The sequence below is a fragment of the Struthio camelus genome, chromosome 2 (assembly GCF_040807025.1).
Source record: "Struthio camelus isolate bStrCam1 chromosome 2, bStrCam1.hap1, whole genome shotgun sequence".
Lineage (NCBI taxonomy): Eukaryota > Metazoa > Chordata > Aves > Struthioniformes > Struthionidae > Struthio > Struthio camelus.
In genome coordinates this window covers 160,168,925-160,183,013 of record NC_090943.1, presented here as the reverse complement: position 1 = coordinate 160,183,013, position 14,089 = coordinate 160,168,925, and the positions used below count along the sequence as shown (strand labels likewise).

At 38.0% G+C, this 14,089-nt stretch overlaps 1 protein-coding gene across 7 annotated transcripts in view; it reads left to right on the top strand.

Moving 5' to 3' along the window:
* ATAD2 (ATPase family AAA domain containing 2) overlaps positions 1 to 14,089 on the top strand; it is a 38,869-nt gene that overhangs the window by 4,018 nt on the left and 20,762 nt on the right. For all 7 annotated transcript variants that reach the window (XM_068933219.1, XM_068933214.1, XM_009682686.2 and 4 more), the window contains exons 2-11: positions 1,848 to 1,990; positions 2,464 to 2,513; positions 3,915 to 4,068; positions 5,533 to 5,635; positions 7,416 to 7,506; positions 9,957 to 10,067; positions 10,748 to 10,856; positions 12,471 to 12,587; positions 13,631 to 13,739; positions 13,964 to 14,079. In XM_068933219.1, the coding sequence (XP_068789320.1) occupies positions 1,848 to 1,990; positions 2,464 to 2,513; positions 3,915 to 4,068; positions 5,533 to 5,635; positions 7,416 to 7,506; positions 9,957 to 10,067; positions 10,748 to 10,856; positions 12,471 to 12,587; positions 13,631 to 13,739; positions 13,964 to 14,079 (1,103 nt within the window). The remainder of the gene's footprint in view (positions 1 to 1,847; positions 1,991 to 2,463; positions 2,514 to 3,914; positions 4,069 to 5,532; positions 5,636 to 7,415; positions 7,507 to 9,956; positions 10,068 to 10,747; positions 10,857 to 12,470; positions 12,588 to 13,630; positions 13,740 to 13,963; positions 14,080 to 14,089) is intronic.

Below are 14,089 nucleotides of genomic sequence, written 5' to 3'. Positions count from 1 at the left end.
ACTTGTGGCTTTTGCAATACCTGGCTCCTAAACCTCTTATCCTGCTTGCTGCCTAGTTTGGCTTGATGTCTGTTAGCGATTGCGCACGCTGGCATGCACACCTACATACAGTATGCGTGCGCTCCAGTTTGCTGTTGCTGGCACTGCGGATGTCCAGGCCCCTGTGACCTGTCACCCCTTCGCCACTTGCTGGCACTTGGACATCTACACACATACACACACGAACCTCCTCACCCAGGGAAACAGGAGTAGGATTAATTAAGGTGACAGGACAGACTGTGCTTATCAGGCATAGGGCATGGTCAGACTGACTTAGCAACCCATTTATTCAGCACTGGTCCCTTTTATCCCCTTATCGCTCTGTTCTCCCACACTTGTGCCTCTGCAGTTCACCTTGTTCTCTCCCTTTGCCCATCCTTGGTCCTTCCCCTAAATGTCCAGTAAAGTCTCACCTAATCCCAAAATGCTCCTCCCTGGCATTGCCCGTAATGAGGCCCGTACCCACCTCTACACTGGATCAAAGAAGCAGCAAATATCTTTAGGAGTTCTCTTTCAGATGCCCAAATTTAAAGACATTACGAGGAGTATGTCTTGAGGCAGTGTTCCATCAGGCAGGAGAAGAGAAGGAAGGACAGCAGTCCTTCATTGCTCCTTTTGAGTGCGATAGAAATCCTCCACGTGCAAAAGGCCCGTTCTTATTGCTAGAAGTTCAAGATGAGCATTGAAACAACTTGTTCAAAGTTGTCTGAAAAGAAGAATGAAAGGTGTCCACAGGATTGCCTGGGCCTGTGGTTCAGGGTTGACTCCTGAGCGGTGTGTCTTAGCAGCTGTCACTGCAAGGAACCTGTGCAACTACCGTTACCTTCCTATAACTGCATTTTGTTGCTCTTGTCCTGGCGTGTTCATGCTCCTGTCATGCTCTTAATCAGGTCCTAATTGATATACCTCTTAGTATCCAGCTCCCGAGTTAGTGTCAGGAAGTAGAAGAATCTTGCCTATTTTCTGCCTTTTTGGCATGCTCCTAATGAAATTTCATTTTGTAGACTGTACAAGCCCCTTCTGAAGGTCACCACCGCTTTCCTCATATAGTAAAAGTGGTAGTACTCATCCTTCCTGTACGAATAGCAATGTGAACAAGACCAACAGCAATAAGTGAACATCACAAGATTTGATATGATGAGTCTTGCTCATTTCTTTGTGGGTGGACAGAGCTCATAATAAATGTGTATAGCAGGGTATATGAGGCTTTTCAACAACACTCCCTTAAATATTATGAGAAAGAGATGTTACTGTGGCAAGCTGGTATCTTAAGTTCCCTTTTGGTTTCCTGTGGATAAGTGCAGTCCTTCTAAAGGGAATCTTTCTGTCCCTCTGAATGCCGTCATAAAGGGGATAGAGAAAGCAGAAAAATCCTCCCATCTAGATTTCAGTTCCACGATATATGAGGTCAAGCTTAACTGTCCCTCTGAACCAGTTATTTTGAAATAGCAGATGGCGTCTTCGTGAAAGTCTGAATTTTTTATGAGACAACTTTTTAAAATAATTTTGTTACAGGCAGAAGTGTGCAGTGATTTTTTTTTAAAGGATTTTAAGCTTAAGTCATGTACAAGAAAAGCTTAGGGAGGGAGTATTAGCTTTGAAAGTTTTTTTTTTTTTTTTTTTACATATTTTTTCTGGAAGCTACTTGTAGGCTCAGAAGTGGATCACGGTTTTACTAGCTGCTAGTTGCTCTACTATCAGTCAGGAGAGTTTTAGAACAAAAGGGCATGAATAGGGCAGAATTTCCTTCTTAGCTGAACGTATATGCGGGTCAGAAAAAATATATTTGTATTTCCTTCTTTTCTTAGGAATTTTCTTCAGGCAAAATTGAATGTTTCAATGGACATTGCTTAAGATCAATGAGAAAAAGCATCCCGCCCTCTTCAGACTCTAGCTTTGACAAAAGCATGGAAATATTGAGTGAAGATGTCAATGGAAGACACTTTACAAGGTAATGTGTTTCCTGTATCTTGTCAGTTTGTAGATTGTGTATGCTGTTACACTTCCTTTTCAATGAGCTGTTGCATGCTAAATCTGCAGCTAAAAATCTACAGCGGAATATTATTATGTTAACTGATGTCAGTACCTTAGAACTGGAGTGACCCTTCTCAGTGAAGGTCTTCTGCTTGTATAAAAATCCTACGTCTTTTCCAAACTCTTTTGAGATCTCTGTTCCAATTGGTTACCGAGCAATTATCTGCACTATTGAGACTTCAAAGTTGCCAAGTTTGGAAAAGCATGTACTTACAGGCCTTTGCACATATGATACGTGCCAGATTGGGTTCTAATTCTTCCTTGTGTCTATAGGCTTTTCTCTGCCTAAACTGGAGCAGTGGTTTTGAAACGTGAAGTTCCCTGTTCTTGATGGAATTAACGCGGTGATTCTTTTCTCCCGTCTCTCCTCCATCCTCTTTTTTTATTTAGGCAATTGGCAAAACTGAAAGCAGACAAAAAGCCTGAAGAATGTAAAGAAGGTAAGTAGTGGTAACTCCAGAGGATCCCCTTTGAACAACTTGGCTTCTAAATGAGGATTGCACTTGGTCATTCCGTCAGTTTCACTTAGCCCTCAAAGTTTTGAACTCATTGGCCAAAATCCGTTGAAGTTGTTGTGAGAACAGATATGTCAAAGATGAAGAATTTCCTATAAGTTTAATGAAAAGAGGTAGATTCAAATGGGAGGATAGCTATTAATCCTTTGAAAGATTGGCGAGAATGCAGTGTGAATTCCAACCTGTTCTTAGGCACTAGAGAATCTGCTCTTAGGTTTCTCTGTTATATGAATTTCCTGGAGCCTGCAGGACACACAGTAACTGAAAGTTGTTCTTGCAAAGAGGAAAGAATACTGCAGTATTATGAATTATAATATATTGCAAGTTAAATAGTAATTCGGACACGAGACGCAGAAATACCATGGAAGTTTGGAGGGTTTCACTGATGTTCAGTGGTTTAACCTGGAACCAAATGGCAGTGCTGGATAAATAAATGCCCTTGGTGCTGTGAGACTGCTTGCTGACGAACCTGTCAGTTCTAGACAGCGTTCTGTCAGTTACAAGCTGAACAGGGTGAAGGTGCCTGAAATACACTTGAGGGGTTTGTAATTCAAGATCTAAAGGTTTAATGTAAATTGTTAAAACTAAGTTTGAGTTTAGTAAATACAGCTAGTACTAGTTCAAGCCACTGCTGTTTTTATACTAACAAGGTGATAAAACTGTTACTTTCTCACTGTCCTCTGTATGTTAGCTACTTTAGCATAAGTAACTGGAACCTGGGGCAAACGATGCTATATGGTAAATAATGGGCAGATTTTTTTAAAGCAAGCTAAAAGCGTGTTCTCCAGGATTTAGGTGTTTATCTTGAGACAATTCTATCTCTTTGAGGTTTTGTGTCACGGTTCAGAAAATGAAAGTGATATGCCCTTAAACAGGGTACTAAAACTGAATGCATCTTAAGAGGAGACTTCCCATGAAAACTTTTTTTTTTTTTTTTTTTGGAACATTGATAGGTTCAATTTTATATCAGTGGAGTAAAAACAGCTTAGAGGTATTTATTATTCTTACTTTTCCAAAAATAAGTAACTGGAGTAACTTTCTTCCTTCGTAAAAAGAAAAATGGCGTGTTTCCTTCGATCAGACTTGTTTTCTGTATATTAAAAAGTTCCTGTACAAGTCACGTTTTAAAGTAGATAGTTATAGTTCTGTTTGTTTAAACTAACTTAAGTAGAATGCTGTGGCGGTGACAATAACCTCTGATTAAGTATTTAAACAAAAACTCAACTCATCTTGAATTTTGTTTACATAGTTTACTACAGCAACGGTGAAAGAAAGAGAATGACATCTTTACAGTCTCAAGATATTTTATGTATTAATGTATTTCAGTCTCCAGATCGCAGAAGACCAGAGCTGATGCAAAAGCTGCAGAAGAAATCCATGAAGAAAATGGGGATTTGGAAGTCCGACGAAGTTGCAGACTTAAAAGAAGTCGTTACACTGCTACAAACCAATCTGTTTTGTTTGATAAACTTATAACAAAGTAAGTATTCTCTGCGTTGCCTTGCAAAATAACTAAAATAATCCATATCAGCAAGCCTTCGTCCAGTGACGTAATACTGGGTAGGCATTCTCCCTCCTTTTGACAACGCAAGGAGGTCCTATTATTCCTGGCAGCGAGAGGTAAATGTATTAAATGGGTAGGCTGAGTGTTCCCTGTATGTTCCTATGTATGTGATACATCTTTGATAACTGTTGGGCTCCTGGTGCCTTCCATAACGCAGCCCTGTCAGGGTTGCATAGCGTGGAATTTCAGGATGTTTGCTCACAAGCAACACGTTCCCATCCTTGTTACCGTTCCGTTGTTGATTGTGGTGATAGGACCTTTGTTCCTTGCACAGATGAAAGTCTCCTCCTTTTCCTCTGCCTACACAGATTTCTCCCAGAATTAGCGTAAATGCATCTTATTTATTAAGTTATACTTGTGATCTTTGGTATTTTGCAGCCAAGCTGGTTTAACCTTGAGTGTTTTGGAAGTAGATAGTCATAGCTATTTAAGTCTGCCAGGACTGCAAATGTGTGTGAGAGGATGAATTTTGAAGGTGCTTCTATATCTAAAGAATTTGGACACAGCTGATCTTTAATTTGCCATTGATGTCTTACTTTTGTGACTGTTGTTTGGAAGACCATTGTACTCGTGCCTTATTTGTATATGGGCTCAATGCTTTCTGTGTTACAAACGAAAGAGGTTCCTTTACGTTGTGACTTTCATTAGATTTAACTTGCTGTCCTCAGCAGTTTTCTTAGCAGCAGAAGCTCCTTTATTTTTAATGAGCTTCTGTTTCATGCTTACAAAATATATATGGTTCTTAACGGTGGTTAAGATCCTGAGGAACACAGGCAAACTGAAGTAGTCCTGACTTCCTGCATTTGTCTGTGGCTTACTTCTCCAGGTGGCTTTTATGAAGCCCAGATTAGCGTTGCTTTCTAGAAGATTTGCAAAGTGTAACAGTAGGGGTGGCCTTCACGTTGTTTTTTCTGTGATTACATGCACTAGGAAGTTTAGATTACGGTTAAAGAGAAGAATAAGCAGCCTCTTAATCTGAGGATGGCTGTTAACTAAAAATGACTTAATGATATCATGCAGAGCAACTTAAGTGCTATTAGAAACTACCATAATTTCTTTCTGATGTCTTACTATGATCTTCAGATTTTTTTATTATTCTCCTGCTTAAATAGATTCTTTTTTTCTCAGTGCTCAGCAATAGGGAAAATAAACCTGAATACAGTGTGTGATTACAAATCCTCACGCGCTTGTTCTAAAATCTCTCCGTGAAAAAGTGAACGTTTGACCTAATTTTTAATTACTACTTATAAACCTTGGCTAAGTATCAATTTGGCTCTGTTTTGTGGATAACATTAAAATGCCATACTGATTATATTTACTGTTTTAAACATTTTTTGTACTTGCCTATCTTTGGTCTTATATGTCAACTTTTTATCTTAGCACTGCAGAAGCAGTGTTACAAAAAATGGATGACATGAAGAAGATGCGTAGACGCCGAATGATGGACTTAGAAGACCTTGGGGTGTTCAATGATGCAGAAGAAGTAACTATTTATTTAGTTTATGTATTTATTTATGTATTGTTGTATAAATAACGTATTTCAAATAGGAAAAATGATTTAGTTGTATTTTTAATTTAACTGAAATAACTTAACTCCACAGAGTATTGCTGTCTGAAACAATTTTTTTTAACTACCTAGTTGTAACTTACAAAATTATTGGTATGGCCATACTGCAAGTGTTCTCTAAGGGTGGCAGAAATATCATCTTCAGAAAAGGTGAAACAGCACTGAGATTCTGACATACACATCTTATCTCACACTTATCTCACAATAATTGCCTTATTGTGATTTTTTTGAATGGACACGCTGTTTACAAACATCTGTTTCAGGACTTGGGTTTTTTTCACTTCAAAACTTATTAAAAGCTATGACTGGGGATTAAATATGCACAAAGACTGCCTGGTGCCTTTCATCACATTGGGGCAATTAACTGTTTGTCCTTTTATCCTTAGTTCCTAACTTACGTTTCTCATAATGCAAAAAAAAAAAAAAAAAATTTGTTTGGAAAGTTTGGTTAGTCTACAGGCTATAAAAAAGCATTGTATAATGCCTTCATGTGTTTGTCAGTGTGGCTCAAGCTTTGATTCCTGTTTACCTGTATTTTTTCTTGATAGCTCCTCACCTCACAAAGAATCTCCTGTGTCACGTAGTTTAAACGTGTTACAGGCAAATGTGTCATAGAAATGTTTTCATAAGTTGACTTAAACTCCATTTTAGAATATTCCCTTGATTAAGAGCCAGAATTTCCTTTTCAGGGACTTGAAGCCTTTTAATTTCTGAACTGAATTTATTGGTGATTACTTTATGTATATTTGTTCCTTTGCCAGCATTGTCTGTGAGCTTAAGTAGTTCTCCGTCCCTGGAGGAACTTCTGTGAAAGTTATATACAGCAATCATATTTCCTCTTAGTTCTGCACTGTTAATTTAAATTCTTCTAGAGTCCTTTGGAATGATAGGCATTTCATTCTTTGAGCAACTTTATAGCCTGCCTTTGCAGCTTTTTGTTTAGGTCTGAATTCGTTTTTTCAGATAGAGCAGAATTAGCCACAATATTTCATGATATCTCGCAAATGCCAGCAGGAAGTCTTTTATGTGTGCTAGGAAAGTATTGCTTTTTCTACTGCAATGTTAGATTATTAATCTGTGATTAACTGATACGCTTAGTTTTGTATCTGGATAAGAAATTTGCAGAAAACTCCACTTTTACTAAGCCCCAGTTTAGAGCAGAAATTCTTATTACTAATCCTGGGTGCCAGAATGATGTCCTCTCCTCCTGGGTGCCACCTGCGGGTAGTACTGCCATCCATTTTCAAGTTTTGGTTCTTTGAGAACACTGGGATAAAAATGGCTGATAGAGTAATATAGTTAAGGAACGTCTTTGGATGTCCTGTTTTTACCTCGCTAATCGCTTTCTGAACGTTTCCTGGGCCACGACTAAAAGTGTTGAGAGAGGCAAGTTAGGCCATGAACTAAATTTACAAGTACAGGTTTCCTCTTAGATGAAAACATGCTTCTGCTTTCTCATATATATTAGACTGAAGGAGGTAAGGTGAGATAGTATGTGTCTCTTGTGATAATAGGTAGCAGTAGATGGTTGTATTCCATTAATCCTTAATTGCTTTCTGCATAGGAGAACTGTATGTTAATTGAATGTTTTGCATATATGCAGTGCCTTGATAAAGTTACTATGTAGGCACCAAGTATGTGCGTATCAGGTGTTCTGCATATTTGAGACCTGATCTTTCCTGTTTCTTTTAATGAGGAAAATCTTGGTGTGTACTCCCGAGGAAAGAAGAAAAAAGACATTCAAAGAACTGATGAAGAAATAGCTGACAATCGAGATGGGAGTGTAGGTTAGTTCTGGCTTTAAGTTTTCTTTACTGCGTTCTAGCCAAAAGCTTTGTCTCAAACAATTGAAGCGAGCTGGACTACTGGATAATTTTCATCTATGCATAATTCTGTATTGCCGTGAGGGTTACAATCCAGAGTCATGGATGCCAGGGCTGTACTGTACTGAGTTCAGAACAGATATGCAACAAAAAAAAGTCCTTTTCAAAAGGCTTACAGCTAAACGTAAGATAAAAGGCAACAGATGGCTACAGACAGGTGAGAATGCAAAGAAATGGACGGTATTACTCAGAATGAGAAACAGTGCTCTTGCTACAGCAGTAGCTGTGACCGTTTTCATGGTTTTGCGCAGCACAGCAAGAATTCTCAGGAAGTAAGGTGGGCTGTCAGATGAAAGCTCCGAAGCGTGAAGATCAGCAAGGGAGAAGATAGTGTTACTCATTTCTGTGTTTAGCAGATAGTCAGTGGAAGCTGCTGTCGGGGCCTGTTTGGAATTAAGAGCTGTCATCTTGGTACTCAGTAGGAGGTAATATAAGGAATGAGGTTAGGTCATGAAAGGGCATAGTAACTTTACATTTGATGTGACAGAACAATGTTAGCTGTCGTTAAGGCATTAAGTTAGGAATATGATCCTCGTGGCAGCTTTCTGAAGGGATCCAAGTGGAGCAAGACTGTATTTAAGGATAGAAAAGGATATTACAGTAATTGGGCTGATCAGAACTCGAGTAAGAGATGACTTCTGCAATACCTAGTGAAGGCAATATTTTTTTATGTGTTATGCCGTCTGTGCAAGACTTGAACACTGGCAGTGGAGACCTACAAAAAGGTTCGAGCTAAATATCCAGGTAATAGGCATTAATGAGCACTGGGGTAATCTTGCTTTCAATCATTAACATGTCAGAGAACAGTCCATGGCCCGTTTTTAATTGTTAGCTCAGACCTAGCCTGGGACTTGCAAACACTCGCTTTGGTGATCAGAACTCCTCATAGAACGGTGACAGAACATTTGGAGTGCCAAGAGGAAACTAGGGAGAGGCTGGGTGGCCTAATGATACCAAGGTACGGCAAGACATGAATAAAAAGACACATGGTCCAGCGTGCCAGAGGCATTTGACTAGTAAGGCAGAATGAGCGTTGGCCAATGGTTTGGTGATCTGGTTGGGAAAAATTAACTTAAAATTTTAGTAAGAGCAGCTTCAATACAAGGTATCATAAATCTAGAGGCTGGAGCTATATGGCTTCATTAAAGTGTGTGGATTTCGGGTAGCTGAGCAGGAGGAACTTGTAGAAAGCAATTACAAAGAGTATGTTGAGTGGGGAAAAAAAAAGGTGTAGTGCAATTCATACGTGAGCGAAGTGAAAACTCTAGAATTTTAAACTGGGAGAAAGCTAAAGCATGCTTTTATAATGAGAAGTGGGCCAGAAGAGAGACAAGTGTGTGAATTTTGGTGTAAAGGAGATTGGATGGGATCAGTGGAGCAAGTGGAAGAATTAGAGGAACAGGGCAACAGAGAAATTCATGCCTTTGGTCCTCCAACACTCTTTCATCACAAAGAGTGGGGATTTTGGTGACTGCAAACTCATTTCTCAGTTTCCCATGTGCTCTGTCTGTATACCCCGCGTAACTTGCCTTCAGAAAGCAGTTGTAACTTTCTGGGGAAGGAAAGAAAAGTAGTGCTTTTTTCTAGGAATACAATCTAATTACTCTTAGTGAGTAGGTAGGTAAACAGCTTTTTACATTCCTTACCTGGTGTCCAGCTGTTAACATGAGAGGGTATTATTAAGAGCTTGCTAGATAATTGTACTCAGTGTTTTGCATTCTTACCGTTTGCCATGAAAAAAGTTAAAGTTACTTTACAGAAGATAACGGTGTAAGCTTTTCCTGTATGCATTAGATACTGTTTTTCTTGTTGGGGGATGTTCAAACTGGTGACTTGCCTATTGTTGCTCATGACATCTGTGGCAGAGCTGGGATTTGGAACTATATTACCGTAATTAGTCTTAACCACTGCAGAGTACTAAAAAGAAACTCATTGAAACACTTTCTCTGAATAACAAGAAATAACCTTCTGAAACAACTCTCTTCATGGCAGCTGTATCTTAGCTAAGCAAGATGACAGAATTCTGCCTGTTATCATCACTGAGGCTGGTGACAAATCACCCAGTGATTTCAGCAAGGACAGAACAATAGCTATATATATGTACGTATGTATATGTATGTATACGTATATTTTTTTTATATATGCTCCTCTGCTGATTTCTAATTTGTGGACTGTCTTGCTTACGTTTTTCTTGGTTTTGCAGGCTTTCAGATCTAATACGATGATAATAGTAAATCCAATAGGTATCTGTGTAGTGTGTTTTGGATTCAATATAAATAAGAACAGTATTTAAACAATATAATGTTAGATATTTTGTAAACAGTAATAATTATGTTGAGGTACTCTAATTATAGAATCATCAGAAGAAGGTGAAGACCAAGATGATGAAGATGGGGAAGATACTCAGAAGCGTTATGACCTTAGACAGAGGAAAACGGTTGTACGCTATCAAGCTCCATTGGAAAGTACGTTGTAGGCACAATTGCTCTTAAAGGCTAATTTCTTGCATATAAGTGAGATACAGTTTCTTGAATGGAAATACATATACACATACTCAACTCTTATTTAAATGTCTTACTTTGATTCTGCAAATACATTTTGCTGCATTTATTGCATGCATGTATCCTGTGCGTGTGCCATTTCGCATGCTTATTGCTGGTTTTCATTTACTACGTGCATTAGTCAGTTTCTAATGGATGTCAATGCTATATTACAAATGTAGTGCTATAGTGGTGACTTCAGAAGGTTATCTGTTATAATTGTTTCTTTTTTCTGCTTGTAGTTTAGTTTATAACATCTTCTTTCATTGTGGTATTTTATCAAAGACTTCCAGAATAAGTTTTTCTAGTTCCATATCTGAACGTGTGATTTTAAATTAAAGATCTCCTCTAAGAGGTATAAAAAGACGTACGTACCTTGAAAGAATGTTAACAAAACCAACCTGCTAGCCTTACTCTCTTGTGACTTTGTTTTCCTTAAAAAGCAGGCGTGTGTTTTTCACTTGCACTATGCATTGATTAAAAGACACTTAAACTTTTTTCTGGAGTTAGAAATGGGTGAAACGTCACGTTTTCTGCCTCTTCTGCTGTCCTGCTTTATCTTAAAGGAGATTGTATCGCTATTCTAAATTCTTTGCTTTCAACAGAACCAAGGCAACGTAAGATTTTTTTTTCGGGACGATCCTCTACTGTCAGACAAAGATATTCATTCAGAAGTGCTCAGTCACAGAGCTCTTGCTGCAAAAGAACTAACAGGTTGGTGTATGGTTAGTGGTAGTTTATTAGTAGTGCTGTCAGTCACATCACTGAATAGTGCTTCAAAGACTTTTCAGGTTGGTGGTAATTACAGAATAATCATGATCGTTACTGCAATAGTCTGAGGCTATAAAGAAAACCTTCTGTTAGCCGTTAGTTTTTTACAATGCAATATTGTGGGGTTAGTGGTGAGATGATTATAGAAGTATTGGCTGAGAATTCTGTAATTGAAATTCTTTAGTTCTGGATTTGAAGCTGGAACCTCCCCCCCCTCCAAAAATCTTCGACGATTTAATTGTGAAGTATAGAAATCATTTGCTTAAAACATAATGTAGTTAGAAGGAGAGTCTGTTCAGAAGTTTTAGTAGATTTCTAGTCTCCTGTGTCCCATGATTGAAATAAATTAATAAAAACCAACTTCTTAATTTGACATTTGGGTGAAACAGTCCTTGTTTATATGCAAAATTCAATAAGTTGGTTTGTAATTAGTGCAAGTGAAGAAGTTGATACAATTCTTAGCTTAAAGACAGAATCTGATAGGCATCTCAGTAATTACATGTGATACATGGCATTAAATAATATATATTTTCACTTAGCTTTGTATACTGTCTATTTTGTAGTCTGCAGTGATTTTAAAGAAGTCCGAGATCTTAGGTCGAGATCCTATATTCCATTGGCAGGCTGCTTGACCCAGCTGTTCCTGCCTTTCTAGATCCGTATTTGCTTTTAAAGCTCCATGCAATGCTTTCTGGTCTACCTATGGCAGGGAGAAAGAACTGTTAGGGAAACAAGGGAGGATGACCTGGGAAGTCATAAAGCATAAAGATCATGAGACTAAGTAGTTTAAGCTCTCTCAGGATCCCCCCCCTTCTTCACTTGTCCTGCTCTTTTTGGTAACAGCTTTGAACATTAAGTTCAGTGGAAATCAGGGGAAATAGACTCACTAAAACAGTGCAGTTACTTTGCACTGCTCTAGTGTACCATATGAAAGACAAACGGAGTACAGGTACCATTATATTAATACATATTTTTTTAATCACTCAGATACTCTAGTTTTTTTGGAATCAGTCATATTTCTGTATGGAACTACCCTTAAAAAGAAAAATTCCAAATAAAGTGTTAATTGCCAACAAGGGAGGTTGGATTCTGTAAGCAGTTAGAACGTGGTGAATGCTATCTATTGCTGGATATGAACACTTGGTTTATCATTCTCAAAATAAGTCAGTTTAGAAAGGGAGAGAGTGTATCAGTTTTTGAAGACCGATTTTTTTTTTTTTTTTTTTTTTAAAAAGTTAGAGGGGCTTGTGTTTCACAGAGTGAATACTTTATGAAACTTGATTTTGTGAGTGTGTGTGTGTGTCAGGTTGATCGGACAAAATGAGTAATTTGTTTATGAATTTTGGTTGTAAAATAAACATTTTTACCTCTAATAAAAATTGAATTTTGCTGTTATGAGGAAAATCATGTAATGTACCTTGGAATCCGATTCATAAGGAATACAATGGACTGGAAACTTAGATGTCAAAGTAAATTCTGAGGTAGAATGCACTTGATTTCTGACATTACTTTGTGAGTTCTTAATCTCTTTTAAATTACTTGTTTAAATATTTGCAGACGGAGACACGCAGTCCACAACAGTGATTCGACGTCCTCTTCCTCGTCATCCTCATCTGATGATGAAGAGCGTTTTGAGAGGCATAGGAAGCGCAGCCGCAATAGAGCTTTAAGAAGGTTAATGCGATTAGAGAACGGGGAAGGGAGAAATCTACTAAAGAGGAATAGCATCTGCTTAACCGAGAAGTGTTATCCTCTTAATCTTGTACAGATTCTAAATTGTGGCAATATTTAATCATGTCTGTTGAAACTGGTTATTGTAACTTAGCTCTCTCAAACTGTACTTTTAGATTGACACTCTATTAGCAATTGGATTTGGGGGAGGGGCTGTAGGAGAACTCTTACATAATTTTTTTTAATGTAAAATTCTGCTACTCCTTTGCTTTACCAGTGGCTTATTTAGAAAGAAAACTCCCATAGCAGATAATTTAAAATAGAGGAAATGGTGGAGTTTTTGCTACTTTAAATAGCGTTTTAACAGTATTTGTTAATAACTATATTAATCACTAGTATACAACTACTATCTATCTATAAATATATATATATATATGTATATATAAAACTATATAAATAACTATATTAATAACTAGTGTTTGTTAATAACTATTTAACAAATACGTTTCAGGTAGCTGTTTCTGAAATGCATGTCTTTTTTTGCACGTATTTGGGAAAGACCAGTGCTGAGTGGCCTTTCGTAGCTTTAGTCCACACTGACGTAAGTGCCCCCTTGGGGCCTGTAGCTTTTTGAAGGCAGAAACAAAGAATCTTTTAAAGAAGTGAGTGCGAATGGGGGGTTCTTTCATCACAGAAATGAAGGTCAGTTCCCAGTATCCACGTGTGGAATAACTGGTTCTAATCTTGTATTCATATATGTGCCACGTTGACTGGCACGGGATATTCGTAAGTGCTGAGAGTTGCAAAAGTAATTACTCACCTCCTACTCAGGTGGTCTGGAGTGACCACCTTCCTTTTATTTACTCTTGGACATGAAATGCGTAACAATTTGAATGAATTTTTAACCATTCAAGAAGTTTATGGAAATTTGTAAGGTTTTCTACGTTTGCTTCCCAGCATGAAAAAACAAGACAAAAAAATGCAAAATCTTCTAGCTGCATCTTCAGTGAGAAGGTGCCTTTCTCTTTCTCCTTAATTCAAATCAGGTGTCTTCCCCTAAACTTTCGGAAAGATGAATTAAAGGGAATTCACAAGGATCGAATGAAAATTGGAGCGAGTCTGGCTGACGTTGATCCAATGCAAATAGATTGTTCGGTAAGTATTTTTAATCTGTTGTGTTAGTGGGACTTTTCCAGCGTTTATGAGAACTTTCCGTAATGTGCTATCTACAAGCACCATCATTTAAGTTTTCTCTCAAGGAACTTTGCAATTATCCTGAATGTTTCCTTTGTGCCGGCATATAATGATTTCTGATGGAACCTCTCTAGGTTGCCGCTGTCTTTAACATATAAAATGTATTCTGTTGAATTTATCTTTAGGTACGATTTGATGGTGTCGGTGGTCTTTCTGACCACATTTCAGCGTTAAAAGAGATGGTCATTTTTCCATTGCTTTATCCAGAAGTCTTTGAGAGATTCAAAATTCAGCCTCCAAGGTAACATACA